Source organism: Leuresthes tenuis, unplaced genomic scaffold (assembly GCF_036924035.1).
Source record: "Leuresthes tenuis unplaced genomic scaffold, fLeuTen1.0.hap1 SCAF_1, whole genome shotgun sequence".
NCBI classification, from domain to species: Eukaryota; Metazoa; Chordata; class Actinopteri; order Atheriniformes; family Atherinopsidae; genus Leuresthes; species Leuresthes tenuis.
In genome coordinates, this window is record NW_027325355.1 from 39732259 (window position 1) to 39752768 (window position 20510).

The 20510-nt window shown below is 39.3% G+C and overlaps 1 protein-coding gene across 1 annotated transcript; it reads right to left on the reverse strand.

Moving 5' to 3' along the window:
• Window positions 1-3385: 3385 nt before the first annotated feature.
• Window positions 3386-12917, reverse strand: LOC140290353 (cyclic nucleotide-gated channel alpha-3-like). The gene is made up of 6 exons (XM_072379343.1): window positions 12829-12917; window positions 8167-8223; window positions 6783-6977; window positions 5049-5150; window positions 4835-4941; window positions 3386-4743 (listed from the first exon to the last, which is right to left on the reverse strand). Exons 1-6 carry the CDS (start codon window positions 12915-12917, stop codon window positions 3386-3388), a joined length of 1908 nt encoding a protein of 635 aa, XP_072235444.1.
• Window positions 12918-20510: the final 7593 nt, after the last annotated feature.

Genomic DNA, 20510 nt, shown 5'->3' on the forward strand with positions numbered 1-20510 from the left:
CTGTCACCTTGTATCATCCAGTTTAACACGTAACAGGGCGTAGCCTGGCAGTAAGTTACTTGTTTTTGTAAGTTAGCCAGACATGTCGTGGTCCGTACTTTGTACCGATAACACCGATGTCGTCCTCTGTGGCTCGAGGGGAGATGGTTCTGTTTGGGACAGATTACTGTGATCATATTTAGTCCTGGAGCAGTCGCATTCAATAAACATGAGAACAAAGTCCTGCCAGTCGAGGCAAACCGAAATGCCTGGATTGGTGATAGTTGCTTTTTTGTTTGTTATTGATTGTGAAATAATCCACCCACAGAACAGACGGACCTGGCAGGTGCAAAAACTTTTCATCAGCTGAATATGAATTAATTGATGTCAGCATTTTTGTGAACACATTCAAACAATTGATGTAAATGGTTTTCGGTTTTGTTTTTTAAGCAATCTGGCTCTAGTTTTATGGTTTGGGACATTTATTTATTTATTTTTTAAATTATTATTCTGCACCAATTTCATTCTTTGACACTATAGAGGACGACATGGCAAACGGCACACATCCAAGCAGGTTTAGAATAAAACTGCAGTTTACCCCCATTGTTTGACCAATGTAACTGAAAGGGAAAACAAATGCACACAATAAATGTCATACGCATTTTCCACTGGATATTAAAACTAAACTAATTGAATTCAATGGCTATCGTGAGCAGTGAAAAATAGCTACAGCATAGCGCAAATAAACTTTGTAAACTTACTGTTCTTAAATTTTTAATTCTGCTCCCAAATTAAGAAGATTTGGGTAAACTAGACAAAAATACACCATAGCAGAGGGCTGTCAGTTTCCCAACATCTTTTACATTTCTATCAACCACATCTGATGGCTCAGAAACGAGGAAGCCTCAGGTTTCATCGTCTGATCTACGTGTTACTTCAGTCTGGTCTTTGTTCAGGGATGGTCTCTGGTACATAGTGACTGATGTTTCTACAGCAATGAGATGTCGAGTGAGCACAGCAGCCGTTGGCAAGGAGTCTGAATTCACATTTTTGTACAGACGTGTGAACTTCTTTGGTCATGTGATGAAATCTAAGGCAGCTCCAACAGTTTGCGGATGGGTAATGCTTGTGCTTTCATGTAAACTTAAAGAATAACTTGGTACCTTGCAGAATATGAGCAGTCATAGGCTGACTGCCTCCTTCAACATCAAATAGAAAAATAGTCTTTTCTAACTCACCGTGCCCCTCAGTTGGTAAAAGAAGTTATTGAACAAGCCTTCTGATGGAGAACAATTGAACCAATAACCTCCTCATTTGAGATAAAAGTATATTTTGACATATTTTGCTGCAATTCTCATGGTGCTCTGTCTGTGGAAGAGAAACAATCCAGAAAAAAAAAACAATTGATTTGGCTCCTCTTTGTGCTTTATGCAATTTGCAAAAATCGACCAGGCCTGAGAACATGTCGGACCAGTGTCAGTCTCTGCTTCCTCTACAGTTGCAGTGTTTACTGGACTGTGCGTGCACAACAGCCTCTTCAGCATGGCATGGTGTCTTTGGAGGTTGTTGGTGGGAGATTGAACCTGTGGCCTTTTACACAGCCCTTAAGATTCCTGCTTTCTTTGTAAGTTATTGATTAGCGGGCCATCTCATTTATTGAAATGCTGCTTAGCCTTTGGGCTTGATGGAAGGCACACAACAACCTTCATCCTCTCTCTGTTCCATCCTCTTATTTCTCTCATCATCACGGGTTCAGCCAGACCTGAGAATGTGAGCACACTAGACTGTGTTGTAGAGTCACTACTGCGTTAGTGTTTATATGATCAACAAACCAGCTGGCATCGTGATACTGCAGCAAACCCAAGTCTGGAATCTGGAAGATTAGGGTTACTTGTTCCTCTGTTTGGTAAAGCTGAACATGCTGCTCACCTGGACATGTGAAAGGCCCCGAACGCCATCTGAAGATGAACAACCATGTCAAACAATTCTTGGAGAAGGAATCGGTTTTCATCAGTTGGTGTGATGCAACGGTTAAATTCTACAAACTGATGGAAGGAGTTCAGTGTTGTGAAAACATGCTCAATAAAGATGACTGCTTTTTTCCAACACGCTTCGCCTCGGAATCCTGATTTGAGACCATGCAGGTGAACTTCACTGTGACCTGCTGTTTGCAGAAATTCCCACTTAATGTAACTTTGATCAGAGATTTTCTGCTTAGAAATGCCATTTCGTGCTACTTTTTCAATTCACATATTTTTGCAGAATACATTTAAGAACATTCCGTGTAACTTGGACTGAATTTTCAGGTAAAACCAATAAAAATTAGTTTGTTTCTTTTTAACAGTTTTTATTATTGCAGTATACAAAAATATACAATATCAATCAAACATTTTGACTGCCTAAATTCCAGATAACACAGACATCACCAAATAATAGGTTTCTACCTTTGTGATGCTTTGGCCAGCCTTTAGTACAAGTTATATGAAATAAAAAAATATTTATCTCAAAGGGAAATAATCTAACTTAATCTAATTTTAGAGATACAAAAGTTTTAGGTCTGAGACTTTTTGTCTTTAGTTTGGTCTTTGTAGGTGAAGTGTTCTTTAATGAGATTGAGATCACTTCATTATTCACATCCTTACTTTCCTCAGATAAAGAAGTAAATATTCTGCACAGCAAGTTTTTCACCATTGTCCATCTTTACTGTCCAACAGGCTGCATCTGTAGTGTGTGTGTGTGTGTGTGTGTGTGTGTGTGGGGGGGGGGGGGGGGGGGGGGTTAGGGTTAGGGTTAGGGTGGTCATTTAAATCCCACTAGATGACAGTACAAATGATGTCTAGTTGATTTTTGAGTAGATTTAAAATAAAGCATAACAGAATTTCAGGTAAAAAGGTAATAGAATCACTGCCCCATTAATAAGGAACAGAAATGCAACACAATTATGTATTAATAGGTTTATGAGTATCATAATCTTTGATAATTAGCCTTTAGGGCTATTTTAGCCTTGTTCTGTATCTGCGACACTGGTGACATCTTTGAAACTCATGAGCATGCATTAGGAAAACAATTCAAGCTGACATACTTTCATATCGTAATTTATTGTCTGCTATGCAAATATAGATATCCACAAACGTTCTCCAGCTTGACTGAAAAACATTTTTTTCTTAACATATTCTCATTTGATCATGAGAGTCTGAGGAAAAACATTTGCAGATCTCTAATTATCTGCAATATGATAAATGCATATGAGATGCGTAAATGTTTGTCATCACCGGTGCTGTAATACACCAGATATAACACATCGCCATTAAGAGGTCTTTGCTGTGTGATTAATGTAAAATATGTTAGCAAAGTGCGCCATGCCCTGAACATCCTGAAGTCTGACAGTTGTAATGCCAGGCAAGCTTTACTCTTCATCAGATCTGAGGCTTCTGACCTGATTTGATAAATTACTGAGCCGCTGTTTGAGTTTACGCTGGGAGGATTCATACTGATTCGACAGCTTACGAAATTTAGTCATCATGACCTCCAAACTTGCTTCAATCTGGTTGGCTTTATCCTCCAAGTCTTTTGCGTCAGTAGCAGCAACCAGTGACTCGTCTATGAGATTATCTTTCATAAGTATGGCCTTTCCCTTATCCTCCAGAGCATATTTAGCATCAGGATACTCTGTGAGTGCCTCCATTAGATCATCTTTGGACAGAGCAAATAGATCAGAGTAGCCTACGCTTCGAATGTTGGCTGTTCTTCTGTTTCCTGCCTTACTACCCTTGATGCCTAGAATGCTGATTTCTCCAAAATATGCCCCATCACTGAGGACCACAAACTGGGTTACCCCATCATCTGCAACTACAGCAAGCTTTCCTTCTTTAATTATATACATTTCCCTGCCAATGTCCCCCTTCTTACAGATATAGTCACCAGGACTGAAAACTTGAGGCTGAAGCTTTAGGACCAACTCAACAAGCAAACCTGCTTCGCAGTCTTGAAAAATACGCACTTTTCGTAGCGTCTCTAGATGTACATTAATGGCTATCTCAGCCTTTAGCTTGTCAGGCAAATTCTTTAGCACCAGTTTCTCATCACAGGATTTCCCCTCTACCCATAGGTAGTCAAACCACTTCACCACCCTTGCCTCTAGATCTTTGGTGACCTTCCGAAATTGCATGTATTGCTTGATAGAGTCAATCTTGGCCTGGAACTCTACACGTGCAGCATTCATGTTGGAAATCATGGCACCAACGTTGCCTACAATTGTAGCAAAGATAAGAACCCCAGTGAGAAAGTCAATTACCACAAAAAAGTATTCAATGTCTCTGACCGGAGGCGGTGTCTCCCCAATAGTTGTCAAAGTAAGGGTGGACCAGTAAAGACAGTAGACATACTGCTTGGATAGTTGAGAATACAAAGGATTGTTTAAGTTTGGATATACCCAAGTGTCTGAGCCAAAGCCAAGTGTCTTGGAGATGGCAAAGTAGAGGCAGCCATTCCAATGTATGATGATGATTATGTAAAGTACAAGATTACCAATTCGGAAGATGTTAGGAAAATTGGTTCGAGTTTCAGTCCGGTCAAAGAACTCAAACAATCGGCCTAACTTTAAAAGACGGTTGAACCTCCACTCAGGGTTGTTGATTCCAATTAGCAGAAACACAAAGTCAGTAGGGAAAATTGATATGATGTCTAATTTGAACTGGCGTGTCTTTGTATACTTTTCCTTCAGAACCTTTACATCCTTCACAAGCAATCCTTGTTCCAGAAAGCCTGTTGACACATTAGAATATCATTAGCATTGTAATACATTATATATTAAATGATTTCTGAAATGACAAATTTGACAAATGCCAACACTCACCTGTCCTGGCTCTAACAAAGGTGTCAATGTAGTAGAGGACATCTGAAGTGTAGTCCAAAACCATCCACAGAGTTGTGTTTTTAGTCTGAAGTTCATTAAAACAAGCCCTACATGGAGACAAAACCACATTTAAGTAAGCTGAAACAAGAGTATAGTGATTAAGTAAAATATGAGAAAATGTATATATGTATATAAAACTTCAATAAATTCAGACCTGGCCACCAGAAACATCAGGTTGTAGAACACTGGGATAGAAATTGTGCACAACCAGTTGTAGTACATGTCTGTGGCAGGATCCATGATCCACACTTCCTTTCTGGATAAAGATATGTTTTCGTTGTTGTTTTTCATTCACATCAAATGTATACTGAACAAAATAAGGTACCGTTCAAGATTGTTGGTATTAGTACTGAATTTTAAGAATTCATGGTCAGAATTACTAGTGCCCCTTAATTTGTTTTTAATGACTGTTTTTGTTATCATAAGGTTATTGAACAGTTTAAAAACAAAAAAGTAATAAAAGAAAAAAACTTAAATATCACTGAAATAATACAAATAAAAATATTCTTACATTCCCAGAACCTTTTGTGATAATGGCATTCTCTAAAGGTTTCTTGCAGCCATCTAGAAGCAGATCATCTAATCTTCCATTGCTATTAGTTAAAACTTTATCAAGTTTACAGGAGTTATTTTTAAAATACAAGATTTTGGTCTCCAAACAATTACTACTTTGTGGAGGTGGATGTGTATTTGAGTCGCTAATTACTCAAGACCTTCATCTCAGAAAAGCATTTGAATAGTTTTTCATACTGTAAAACCATCATTCATTGGTTAATTAAGGTCATGTTAACTGTACATATTAAGGAAAGATTATTTGTCTAATTTGTATTTAATCATTATATGCATAAAGGTAACTACCGTGAAAATCCATTGAAAAGCCTTTTTCTAGTATAGGCAGGGGTTTTGGATCGTATATCATTTTTTTAATTCACTGTCTGAAAATGTTTCTGTAAGGGCTTATATTTAGTGACAGGAGACCTAAAACACCTGATTATACATAACCGGTTTAATCATATTCATTTCTGAAGATATTCTGTATTGTGTAGTTATGAGTCACGTGATAATTATGTGACTATATTGTTGTTAATACTGAAAAGTAAAAGCTGTATTTAAATGTAAATGTATTCAAATGGGGCTGGAGCCAATCTCAGCTGGAGGGTAGACCCTGGACAGGTCGCCAGTCCATCACAGAGCCACACAGAGACAAACGAGCCATGCACACTCACACTCACTCCTAGGGTCAATTTAAAGTCACCGGTTAACCTAACATGCATGTTTCTGGGACAGTGGGAGGAAGTCGGAGTATCCAACGAGAACCCACGTATAGACGGGGAGAACATGTAAACTCCACACAGAAAGGCCCCAACCCGGGATTCTAACCAGGAACCCTCTTGCTGTGAGGTGATGGTGCTAACCTATATTTAATACAGTTTGGGCTTTTTATTTTTCCCGATACTGGAGATACATTGGTTTTATTGTAGAATTGAGTGAAATGTTCGCTAAACTAGGAGTAAATATTATCTCTAATCCCACTTGACATTTTACTACACTTGAGCCCTTTGGGGTAGCTTTTCTGCTTCTTCTCCACTTCAGCCTACCCACCCTTTTTTTTCATTTCTAGTTTTGCAAAATTTGTGTTTCATAAGTATGTACAGGAATAAGTGTGAAAATATACGACAGCACCTATGACCCTTACACACTGTTCAATTGGACTCCAGAATTATACTCCTTTATAATTGTGGCTCATGCAAGTTTTTTATTATATTTTCTTTCAGCTGCTGATCTGTAGATTTGAGATTCAAGTGAAAACTTGAATTTATCAGGCACAAATTTATGATGTGAGAAATTCTTGTCTGATTAGTCAAAAGCTATAATCTGCTGTACTTACGGCTCCTCTTTCTTATCATTCTTTTTGTCATCTTTCTTGTCATCCTTTTTGTCATCTTTCTTGTCATCCTTCTTGTCATCTTTCTTTTCATCCTTCTTGTCATCCTTTTTGTCATCTTTCTTTTCATCCTTCTTGTCATCCTTCTTGTCGTCTTTCTTGTCATCCTTCTTGTCGTCCTTCTTGTCATCTTTTTTTCTGTAAATGTTCATAAATAAACGTAGCTGAGGCAAAGATGTTTAGTCTTGTCATTTAGTAACGTAAGAGAGGCCAAAGGGTCTCACAGAGACGTTTGGAACAGCAGCTGATATGATTTGTGTAAAAACCAGGAGATGGGGCAGCTGTTTTAGTGTAGAAAGACCTCATGGGTTACTCATGGGTCAAGCCAATGAACTGTAAATCTAAATGTTTATGCAGAGTAATAAAAATCTTCTGTTCTTATTCAAAGGAAATCAAATCAAATCAATATGATCAATTCCTCATAGAAGAAAGAGCTGCACAGTAATGTAATATGTGCATAAGTTTTACGAGCTCTTTTCTTTAAATCTTTCACCTCCCAATTAGAAAAGCTTTTATTTGTGGTGTCACTGTGGGACAGGGACTTAGGGGCTCCCTGGGACCATCTGTCATCCAAAAAACAATTTCTATCAAATTAGTAGTTTCCTTTGCTCACACGTGAAAAGAGTATTCCAAATTCTGTATCTAATTTTATTGCAATAACTTGCACGACTTGACTCAAAATTCAATTGAAGCTATTTAATATACTTTGTTGCAGTTAAAAGACTGGCAAGATGAGGATTACTAAATCTGAGCAGCAAGACTGAGCTACAGATATTATGCTGATTAGCAGAATTTAATCTGGTTCTCTCTGCCTGATAAACGTCTGCCTCTAAGACATCATTACTGCTAAAAGCTTTATTTAACAAAGCCTTTTGGTACCCAAAAGTTTTCAAAAAGTTTCAAACTGTCCACTGAAGCAGTATATTTGAAGCCTTTGAAGTAATTAGAACAGTAAAATAAAAACATTTGAGAGGTTAAATCTTCAGCTTTTGTTATAAATGATTTACTTTACCCCTATTTTTATCAACATTCTAAACAATAATAGTTAGTATGTTGTGAAATGCTGCTTGTAGAACAATCATCCATATATTTAATTATATATATATTTATATATTATATATAATTAAAAGATTTTGAAGTCGCAAACGCTAATCAAAGGTAAGTCTGATAAGAAGAGAAGAAAGCAAATGTTTCTTTAAAGTTAACTGGATTTTTTCTATTGCACTTAAATCTCCTGGAGCAGATGCTACACCATATGTTGTATATGCCAAATTATGCCAAATGATGTGTCTGCCAGATGATCTATACACTATATACTGTACCTTACCCATCATTGTTGTTGCAGTTGTTCAAGTTGTGTACAGCCAGGGGCCACTGATCATCACTGATAGGAGAAAAAAATGGTATTAACATGTGACAAAACAACACAATGTCTCCACAATCAATTTTCTTACATTTATTCTTCTGGACAGGAATTATCTATGGCTCTGTATTTGTGTGTGTGAGAAATGTACATTTTACTGGGCATGTAAAACAGTCTGACAAAGTATACTCATCAGACTTACTTATTTGGCAGGAGTCATGAAGGCAATTGTCACGAGTGTGATCCACTGCTTGTTATATTTTGGTTCTGTTATGCGTTGTATTTTGGTTAAGTTGCATGTTTATTTATATTTTGTGTTTGGGATTTTTTTGTTACAGTCATGTTTATTATGATTTGAGTTATTGCATGTTTATGTTTATGTTTCTGTATTCAGCAGACGCTTTTATCCAAAGCGACTTATAAATGAAGATATAACAGCTATATAAAAAGCTAACAAACTACCACTAGTCCGACTCTGTCAGAGGTCACAGAGTAGAGATAGGGTGCAGGCATAGAAGGAAGTGCAGAAAGATAAAGTGCAGAGATATAGGGGGTAGGGAAGTACAAGGTAAGTGCTAGGATAGGAGATGCTCTCTGAAGAGCTGGGTTTTCAAGAGCTTCTTGAAGATAGACAAGGACAGGCCCCTGTTCTGGTAGCGCTCGGTAGGTCATTCCACCATCGTGGGACGACACATGAAAAGAGTTTGGATTGTCTTAGGCGTGGTGTAGGAGCTGCTAGACGACAATCCTGCGCCGAATGGAGGCACCGAGTTGTGACATAAGCCTTTGCAAGAGCATTCAAGTAGATGGGAGCCGTTCCATTCAGCACTTTGTAGCTAACATCAGTGACTTGAATTTGATGCGGGTGGCTAAGGGTAGCCAGAGGAGTTCAATGAACAGAGGGGTGACGTGTATTCTTTAGGCTGACCGAAGACCAGACGTGCCGCCGCGTTCTGGACCATCTGCAGAGGTTTCACAGCACAGGCTGGGAGACCAGTTAGGAGAGCATTGCAGTAGTCAAGGTGGGAGATGACCATGGCCTGCACCAGGAGCTGGGTGGCGTGTTGGGTTAGGTATGGTCTGATCTTTCTTATCCCAGGAGGGACTCGAGGGCTGGCCAGAGACGCCGGAACAGTGCATTGGAAGCTGTTGGGACGCAGTGGCAGAAGCAGGAGCTTCTACCCGAAAGCTGTGAGTCCCTAATGTACAATGCACTGTTAGCTGTAGGGTCGGACCCACTCCGGAGGAGAGCGAGTGACCCTCCTGTCCGCACAGTTGTCTGACGGCCATGTTCTTTGTCTCCTAGGTCCACGTCCGTTGCTGGGACCAGTGGGGAGCACCGGGGACAGTGTAGAGGACGGCTCTACACAAGGACAAAGTTTAGACAATGGTCGTGGGTGCACGGACTGTGCAGTTTCAGTAAAGTTTTTAATAGTGTTTTTAAGGAGGGATCAGGGGTGGGACATTGTTTTGTTTTATAATAAATGTATTTTAAATTGTACATCTAAGCTGTGGCTCATTAGTACCGCTCACCATCGTAGTTACAGGGAAGGAGCTGCGATCGGTGGAGAGGGTGGTTTGCAAGCCGTCGGTGGGTTATAGAGAGGGAACGACCACCCCCCTCCTCCCCGTGACATAATGCTTTAAAAGCACACAAGAGTGTGCTGTAGAGCCCAAACTGACATAACAATACAAAGATGAAGCAACATGGAGCACCACTTCAACATTTCATTACAGTACATGGAAGTCACACCAGGACGCTGTGTCATTATGTGCCGAACAATCATCAGGTGCTAGAGTAGATGCAGCACTTAGTTAAAAAGTAGTATGTTGAACTGTGAATGAAAACCGCAAAAATGCAGTCATAATAATACATTTAATTTCTAATGCACTTCAAGAAGATCTCAAAGTGCTACAAGTTAGGACAAGATTAAAAATCAGTTAGAAATGAGCAATCATATGCCTTTCTGAATTAAAAAGGTTTTTAGGCCTGTTTTAAAGGAGTCTTGGCTCTGAATAGCCCTCAGCTGGGTAGGGAGGCTGTTCCAGAGGCGTAGTGGAGAGCCTGGTATTGGGGACCTGGAGGAGCATGGTGTTTGTGGATCTGACGGTGCGGGTAGTGGACTGTAGGTTGATGAGTTCTTGGAGGTATGTGGGTGCATGTCCATGGATGCATTTATGGATGAGTAGTAGAAGTTTGTAGTTGAGATGGGGAGCCAGTGCAGTGATTGAAGGATGGGGGTGATGTGCTCATGCTTACGGGCTCTCATCAGGACCCTGGCAGCGCTGTTTTGAAGATATTGCAGCTTCTGGATGGTTTTGCCAGGAATCCCGATGATGAGCCCGTTACAGTAGTTCAGTCTTGAGGAAATGAAGGCATGGACCAGTTGTTCTGCTGCTGGGAGGGATAGAGTGGAACAGAGTTTTGAAATGTTGTGGAGATGGTAGAATGAGCTTTTGCACAGGTGTTTTAAATTGTCGTTGAAGGTCAGGTGGGAGTCCAGCCGAACACCCAGGTTTGTTGCTGAGGAGGAGAGAGGACTGATCTGTCCATCGAATGTAAGTTGAGATGTGGGTGAGGAGTGAACCTGATGTGGGGTACCAATGAGAAGAGCTTCTGTTCTATTGCTGTTCAGCTGAAGGGAGTTATTGTTCATCCATGCCTTGATTTCCTCAAGGCAGGAGGTGAGGGATGACAGGGCTGTGGAGGGCTTTGGGGCGGTTTTGATATATAGTTGTGTGTCATCAGCATAACAGTGGAAGTGGAGTCCATGTTTTCTGATAACTTGACCGAGGGGAAGCATGTAGATGGTGAAGAGGATGGGGGCAAGGACTGATTCCTGAGGAACGCCAGGGAGCGGCATGGACTCACATCCTCAGAGCGAGACATCTTCAGTCCTATATGAAAGATAGGACTTAAACCACTGCAGTGTGTGGTCTGTCAGTTGAGTGATGTTATGGAGACCCTCAAGGAGGATGGTGTGGTCACAGTATCGAAGGCTGCTGTCAGGTCCAGGAGGATGAGGAGTGATGGTGACCCTGAGTCAGCAGTCATCAGAAGGTCGTTTGTCACCCTGAGCAGAGCTGTTTCGGTACTGTGGGCTGAACGAAAGCCTGACTGAAGTTTTTCAAACAGGTGGTCCTGAAGCTGTATGGCAACTGTTTTCTCAAGTACCTTGGATAGAAATGGGAGGTTTGAGGTGGGCCTGTAGTTTGCAAGGTTGTCCGGGTCCAGAGAGGGTTTCTTCAGGAGGGGACGAATGACAGCGGCTTTGAGAGCAGGTGGAACATGGGCGGTTTGAAGTGAAAGGTTAACAGCCTGATGGATGATTGGGCTGAGAAAGGAGATGTATGATTTAAGCAGGGTAGTTGGGAAGGGGTTTAGGTAGAAGGTGGTCGGCTTCATTCCTCTGATGATTGTCTCAATGTGACTCTGCTGGACCTCGGGGAAACAAGGAAGGGATAGCAGACTCCCCGCAATGGGGGTCGGAGCAGGGGGGGGAGGGAGAGGAGGAGCCCGGCAACATAGAGCGGATGTTGTTGACTTTCGATCTAAAAAAAGTCGATGAAGCTGTTGCATCGCTCAACTGTAGCTTCAGCCAGTGAGGGTATTTGTGGCTTCAGGAGGTGATTTATTGTGGAGAAGAGCTTCTTAGAATTTCCAGTGTTCCTATTGATGAGGTTGGAGTAGAATATTGACCGAGCATCTTTAAATAAAGTAAATTTAAATAGTTTAGTTTAGTAAGTTAATTTACACACCTTGAATTGTGATAGGATCTATGGAATATGCTCTATCTCACTCTCTCTGTTTGTCCTCACAGAAAAAGTCATTTGCCAGGAACATATTCATTACTTAATTTTATTGTAGCTTTACAGGAACATGTTTTCGACCAAATTGATATTTTTCATTCAGTTTAATAATACACATTTTGGGGTTGCATTGTGGTGAGGTGGTTAACATTGTTGCCTGACAGCAGGAAGGTTCCTAGTTCAAAAACTTGGGGGGCTTTCTATAGGATGTTTGCATGTTTTGCAGTCTACACATGGGTTCTCTCTGGGTACTCCAGCCTCCTCTCATCATTCAGAACCACACCTGTTTAGGTTAACTGATCTAAACTGATCTTTTTCAACCATGCACACTCACTGATTGTGAGTGTGCATGGTTGTTTTGTCTCTGTGTTGGCTTTATATACTGGCAACATGTCAAGGATGTATCCTGCCTCTCTCCCAAAGGCAGCTGAGCTGGGATACAGCCCCCCAGCGACCCCGAATAGGATGAGGTCGATATGGAAAAGATCGGAATATTGTTTCACACATACAGTGTGAAACTGAATTTGCTTAATGGTTGATAAAGAGAGATTGCACTGAGAGTCATATTCTCGGGCGTGTTTACACATTTTCAGATCTATTTTTGTATGTATGTATGGCCTTTCAAAGTGTCAATCTATCCAGCAGGTCCAACACATCAATAAGTATGCTTATTGAAGTTTTATTGTCTGTCTGTGTTTCTTCCACCTTTTGTACTTATTATATTGTCCACCATCAGTGTGGTTTGGAGTATCTTTTTTTTTTAAAGGTTCAAATACTTTTAAATAACTGAGATGTGGTCGTAGTTGTACAGCTCACCGCCTCCTGCTCCCTATGTTGTTGTCTGTCCTTGAGCAGCTCATGTTGGACTCTCCAGGGCCAATACTGCTCCTCCCCAAATTCATCATGAGTGACAGCCTTTGACAAGAGGTCAAAATGATGTGCTGATTAAGAAAATACGGACATTATCTTTTAAACATACATCAGGCATTTAAAAGGACATTTTACTTAGTAGGTTGTGTCACACCAGTTCACTGTCATCAGTCACAATGCTCACTCACTGGTATTCAATTTGATTCAGTTCAGTTTATTCATATCGCGCCAAATCACAACAAATGTCATCTCAAGCCACTTCAATGATACAAACCTAAAAAAGTGCAAGTCTTTAGTGAGACTCACCTGGACAACAGTCCTGTACCCATAAAAGAAGTCTGATCTTGGGTGTCCATCACCTGGAGACGTGGAGATTGAGATTGTCAAAAACAACAATTAAATAAAAATATTTACAAATGATAGACAAAAAAACTAGCCTTGGGAGGTGCTAAAACCATAAAGTTCACTTCACTCTTAATTTGCTCTAATATAAGTTCAGTTAAGGTGGATTTTGCAATATTAGCTAAATGTTTAGCACTGTACAAAAGACTTCATGATAAATACTTCATCATTTGAGATAACGTACGGTTAATTGTTCCTACATGATAAATCTTCCAAATAAATATTTATAGTATTCAGGCAACGTTTTAAAAACCAAGTACAAGTTACATGATGTTCAAGCACCCTGTTTACACTGCAGTGCATGGGAATACAGAGAAGACTGGATTCTTTGCACAGGTATATACGTGGATCCACTAGACCCCTCACTGATCTCTTCTGCTCACAGGACATGTATACCTGCCTTAACATGCACTTTTTTTTCTGTTCACATTTGTGTTTTATCACATTCAATTTCACATGAAATAATGAATGCAACATTAAAGTGCCTAATCTCAGCTTTATTTTCAGTAGGTTTACAGCAATGTAGAAAGGTCTTTGTGGAATTATAACACTATATGGATTCTGGTGTTTCTTGGCCAAATACACTACACATCGTGTCAACATAAGCTCATGCACATAAGAGCTCACAGAGAGACCCAAGAATTCAGGTTCAGCTATGCCAATTTCAGGAATAACATAATAACCACGCAACTGAAGAAGATAATGATTAGACTTTAAATAAAGAAATCAGTTTGTTGATTAATTACAAAAACAATTTTACAGAGCAGCAATCCACATGATGAGGACCAGAGTAAAGGCAGAGAAACCCCACAACAAGCAAGATATGGGGGTAGCAGTGCTGAAAGCCTAGCATTGCCATAAAAGTTTCAAATCATCTGCTGGCTTCTGGCAAATACTCATTTTCTAATTCTATATTTGCAATGTCCATGCCACAGAAGAGGGAGATTATGTGCTCTCTTTGCTAATTTTTACAGCATTCAATTACATTTACATGACACAGAAAAACAGTCGCTGTTTGTGTTTAGTCTCTTTAGCTCATTAAGATTCTTCTTCAGCACAGTTAACTCAAATCCTTTTCTATCAGATTACATCTGCTAAAATTAGATTTTAAACCCAACGTGACTTACTAATTTCAAGACACAGGAGTCGAGATTTCTCTAGTAATTACTCTATAATGCTAACAAAAGTCGCTGTCTAAACAAAATTTACCTGATTATGAGTGATGATGATAAGCAGCTATCAAAAGAGAAGTCAGGATGAGCTCAGACTGAATCCCATTCTGCTCCTTCCTTGTTTGTTTTACCTCCTTCACATCAAACAGGAGACAGTTGGTAAAGCTACGGACTCTAGTTCAGATGTGAAAATCCCACCATGAAAGAGTTAGCATCTGTTCTCTAATGTGAGTACTTATTATGTCAAGCCCATTCTCCGCTGTGAAAGAGTCACTTCTGTTTGTCCACCCTGCACCACCTCCAAAGAGAAGATGAAGGGAGGGGGAGGAGAGAGGAAAAGAATGTTTCCTCTCCCCTTAAAATGAAGTATCTCAGAATCAGTCAGAGAGACAGACAGGTGACCTAACATGTCATTATGTTGACAGGAAGAATTATATTGTCCAGGACACTTAGTTATGAATTTGTCGAGTCATGAATTATTAAATATACTTTTTTTAAAGGAGTTATTTCATTGTTCAGCACCATTTTTGCCAACTTGCCAGTGTTTTTTTAATGTAAATATCAAATTGTTTTTAGAATGTGAAAGTTGAGGTTTAATTGTATTTGCCGCAACTCATACTGATTTTGATTTAACTTCTTTTTTACTCCTCCAGTCTTGTGGACCACTCAAAACACTTTTACACTTACAAGGCACATTCACTCATTCACACACACCCTCATACAGCACTTCTTAGTCTACACAGTGTTAGTGTTTTTTTTTATCATACATGTTCACACACCAATGAAAACAATGAAACATACTTTTTTAAGAACTGCTTGCAAGATGAAGAGGGCTGACTTGAGTCAGAGCTCCTCTTTATTTATATCCCTCGAGTAAATCCTCTTAGCGTGTGGACAGCTAAAGTAAAACATCAGAATCCACCTGCAGCTCAAAGAGGAGTAGGACAATCCTTGTGTAGGCTCAGATAATCTCCAGTCTACATCCCCTGTTTTCCCGAGTCTACTGAACAATGAGCTCTATACTGCCATGAAATCACCGGAGTTGTCCTTTGGTCTCCCACACTGTCTTTTTAATAAAATCTAAGTTCTGCCTAAGTTCCACCCCGATGCACATGTATATTGTGGAAAAAACAACAAGCAAAAAGCTGGCCTGGTGCAATCTGAACTGGTGGAGTAATTCTGTACATACACAGCACACAAAACCAAGACTATTCATCCATACTCTGTACAAGGACTGTCCAGTGTTCATGTTTCATATGTGTGCATGAGGCAGGCTGCACCAAGAACAGGGAGAACGAGGCTTGCAAACACTTTGGGATAATAAATATAATAAAATAATAAAAATTTGGGATAATATTTTATGAGCAAATAAAGCCAATGTACAGTTAAAATGCTTTGCAAAGATTGTTCAACCTTAAAGTTTTTTTTTATTCTGTTAAAACTTACATTAAAGTTATGTTTTGAATGACATATAATGATGCAACACAAAGAAAAAAAATGGACCAGTTGAATTAAACGACAAAAATATCATTAAAAACTATTTAAAAAGTAACAAAAAACCACCAGAACATATTTGGTTGCAGACTGAGCTCCTGTGTCAAAGTTGGTAAAGCAGTTGACAAATAATTAGGAAGTCAGTTAGTTTGATCCCTTGCTTCCCTTAGTTCAAGTGTAGAAGTGTCCCTGGATGTTCAGCAGTGAGTGAGTGTGTGTGTGAATGAGATATCCCAACATCCAGATTGCTCTTTTCAGGAATGTGTGAGATAATGTCTGGCAAATGATCTGGAAATCATAAAAAAGACCAATAAAAAACTAGTTGGAGTCAAACAACTCAAACATAATCAAACGTAAAAACTCAGCATAATTAGTACAAGCTAAAAACTGCAATTTGGCTTGTAGTGAAAAGGGTTTGAGTGGTCACCAAGACTGGAAACAGCTGAAACCAGACATTATCATGTTTGTTGCTGAATGTGCTGAATGTTGTTATGCTGCTCTGCCAGCAGCCTCAGTGTGTCTCTCCTGCAGGGATGGGACCAGTTATTTCTTGTTTCCAGGCAGCAACACTAATTTCATGATACTGCAGGGATAGTCATAGATAATCACTGGCCCCATGTGCACTTATAATTGCAAAGCTGTTGTGCTTTCAGCGTATTGTCTCATGTGTCTGCCAGGTAACTCTCTCCACTGAATCCCATCACTTTACAGATCATCAAAAATCATTTAAACAGTATGGCTCTGAACACAGTGAGTTCTACTCTGCTAAACAGACTTACGCTAAAAGTTATCAGGGTGTTACTGGAGAAAAACAACACCTGACAGCAGAATTTGTAGTTCTATAAATAAAAGTAATACTTTGTAGAAAATGAACAAAATACAACACACTTGAATTGATGAGTGTTCTTCAGAAAAACTGACATCAATTTAAACAGAGATTCATGGTTACAGACATTTTTAATGCTAAAACAAGGCTACTGATCCCTTCCAACTGCCAATACAACGTGGTTACCTACAGTACAATAAGAGTCACAGTGTTAAGTTGATAATCAGCTCTGTGACCACAAACATTCGCTATGTGCCTTTAAGCACTTGACAGCCATAATCACGTTTCATGCATTATCACTTGAGCAAATCTAAATTTGCAATGTTCTATGTTCTTGTGTATCTCAAGCCTTGTTCCACCCTCTTTATGGTCAAAAACCTTCCTGAGAAAAATGCAAAATTATGTAAAAAAAAAAGATTTATACATAATCCAAGGGAAATGCTAACTATGCAATATATGCTCTTGATTCGCTTCAAGTGCATGTGTATTGTGCCCTTTACATGGTGTATAATTCTTTACGGGCCGTTTATGCTTCTCCGTCATTTCGACGACGTAGCTACGACGTTGAACCCTCCGCCGTAGCCTGACGTGCACCTCCAAAAAATTCACGATGCGTAGACGCGGGCCGTAAGGGCTGTGATTGGTCTGCTCAGAACGTAATTTGTGGCAGTTGATTTTTCCGGTCTTAATGGCTGTATACGGTGAAGAAGCTCATTGACATTCGAAATGATCTAAAGTGCATTTGTTCATGCAGGTTGTAAATTCACCCGTTCCCAGCCTCGGCCGGTCGTACAGACCACCCCCGCAAACGTCTTCTCTGTCGCCTGCGCTTCAACATTTGCAATTGAAGCATTTGTTCTGCATGTGATATGAAATGATAGCCTTAGTTCTCATCATGTTTGAAGAAAGTTGTAACAGAGTAGCAACAGAGATCAGACAGTGTTTTGTTGAGTTAGATGTAATGGAATATGTTGCTTTTCTTTCCAACTAGACATAGACACTCTTTACAGTGTTTCCCAAATGCTTACACACATTTCTGGAAACAGTGTTTCTGCTTAGAAACTCCTAAAACACATTTCTCAAAACTATAAATTGTTGCTGTAACCTGATACAAAAAAGCATATCTTTAACTGTATTGTTGAAAATGGTTAAACATGGATGAATGTTGTCTTTTAAAACCTATGTTACAAGGATTTTTTAAAAGAATAGTCATATGTGTAAACAAAATAAAATTTACGGTAAAAAATGTTTAATTTTAAAAGTTCATGGCCATGTTCATTGCTTTATTGTGAAGTGGTACTGGGAATAACTTGTCATTGGCATGAACTTTTAGTCATTGGAAAGCTGACACAGCCTACGTCAGAGACTGTATTCAGTGTTTCTGAAACCTGGAGAATTCAGTAGCTAATAATGTTATGAGATACAACGACCGTGTTCAGCGTTGACAGAACTGTAGCGGGGAAGACCATGCCATCTTAAGACGTCTCCTCTACGCCGTGCCCATTACCTGTGATCAGAGAGACTAGTTAAACGGGTGAAGCTAACACCCTTTGCCACCATCTTCGTCATCAGTGAACTCAGCACTTCTGCCTTAGAGACTGAATTTTATTTTATTGCTCTCTGAGTGAACTGGCCATATAGTTTTGGGCCTCTGCGCTCCACTGCATCGGTTTTAAACAGGCCACATTTTGAAACACATAACATTAAAAAAAAAAAACCTGTGCTATACTTATAGTTAGTTCAATGCAACACAGGAACAACAAAGAAGACGTGTACAATTATAACTATAAAGGAAAGTTGAGGTAAAAAAAATAGTACTTTGATATGTACTGTTAATAAATAAATACTGAAACTAAACATCACTTCTCTGTTAATTTTCTCAAACAGTGGTGGAAAAACTTCCGGGAATGCCTTATCCACCCCCGACAATCCTTGACCCATATGTCTTCAAAGGCATCTTCCATTGCTTCAAGGAGCGACATAAGCTCATATGGATTTTTATCATATACTCTCCAACGCCACGGGGAATTCCTCAGTGGGGTTCGAAAAGGGAGAATACGGTGGAAGGCTAAGATAGAACAGGTTGGGTGGTTCTGCAACCTTGCTTGAATGTCTGCTGACCAATGAAAACTTATACTGTTCCAAACACCTTTATAATGTCTAAGTTGTTGGTTGACATGCAGTTATCATGTTGGAAGAAGAAGAAGAATCATACAAATGGTCTAGAAAACCGAGAAGATGAGCAGTATTGTATGGTCCAAGCACAGCATGATAGTGGAGTACATAAGTAGTTACATAAGTGTTTTCAGTCGAACACATTTTACAAATTGTAAAAGAGTGTGAAAGATTGGGCTTGACACATTGACCTGCCTCTCTCAAACTCAAGCCATGATTGATGACATGATCAGCTAGTATAGCTTGTATCTCATTTGAAACTGTTTTTTTCCGTAGACAAGCCCTTCCTCTTCCTCTCTATTGACCTCTCCGTCTTCTACCTGCAGGTTGCTCCGTGGTTGATGTTTCTCAGAGAACGTGTTTCTCCACATTTCTATCCTCTCAGGTGCCAGCTCCACCCCAGTAGTCCATCTTGTCATATAATTGGCAACAGACTCATTTCTAGGTGTAGCCAATACTTGCACTGCAAATCTATATCATGTTTAATTAATTGTACTAACAAAATACATAACTGGCGTTCTCATTTGCTTTTTTATGAGCGATATGGTGTTTACCCAGTTGACTTCAGAGTGAATGCAATTCTGCTTGAGTGTTTGGAAAAAAGGCCAGTGTGATTATAATAGAATTTGAGCTTAACATATGAGAATTGTGAGTAGTTTTGAGAAATGTGTTTTTAAGGAGTTTGTAATTAGAGCAAACTGCAGATAACGTGTGAAGTGTTTGGTTACTGTGGATTAGCGAAAAATCATGTGTTGGGTTCTGAGAAACAAACAAAAAAAAGTGTTCAAGCAATCAAAAAAAAATCTATATATTTTAATTAAACTTCGATGAGGACCTTCTTGTTCAGTATGCTGCAGCTTTTTTGTTGAACATATATCACCAGGAATAGTCCAGCTTGAAGAATTGTTGAGTGTCTCATGGCTCAGGGGAAGAAACTGTAGCAGAATGTGGTTACTCTGCTCTGAATCCCCTGAAAATAACAGCATTGTTTAGCAAGTAATATTTAGCTTTCAGTAATGTTACCAGTAACTTCAGGAGACAATAAAATGATAACAGCCAATCTTTTTGCCACTACTATCACAAATGTATTACCATCTTTAGAAAAGCAATAGGCTCTTTCTAAAGATGTATAAAAGGCTATTTAAAGTGATCTCAATTGTATTAGTAGCTATATAAACTGAATGCAAGCAATTTACTACCTTCCTGTTCAAGTAACATAAAATTAAATCTTGAAACTTAAATGAGACAAAATAAATAGTTTGAAGTCTCAATATGTAAAGCAATTTCCTTATTCCTAATTCTTACTGCTGCTGTTGTGTTAACAAACTGCTGACAATGATTAATATAGTATGATTAATATAATTACACAGAAGGAAAGAAATTCTCTTTTTTAAAAACTTTGGCCTAGAGTCACTGTAGTATTAAGAAAAAAAAGTCAATGACAGGATTCATGAGTCAGTTGAAATATTTTGACACTTACAGACCCGGTTTTGCCTGACACTTGCCTGTCTGTAATATAATTTTTCCTCATAATTATGGCAAGGGAACACTTAAATTGC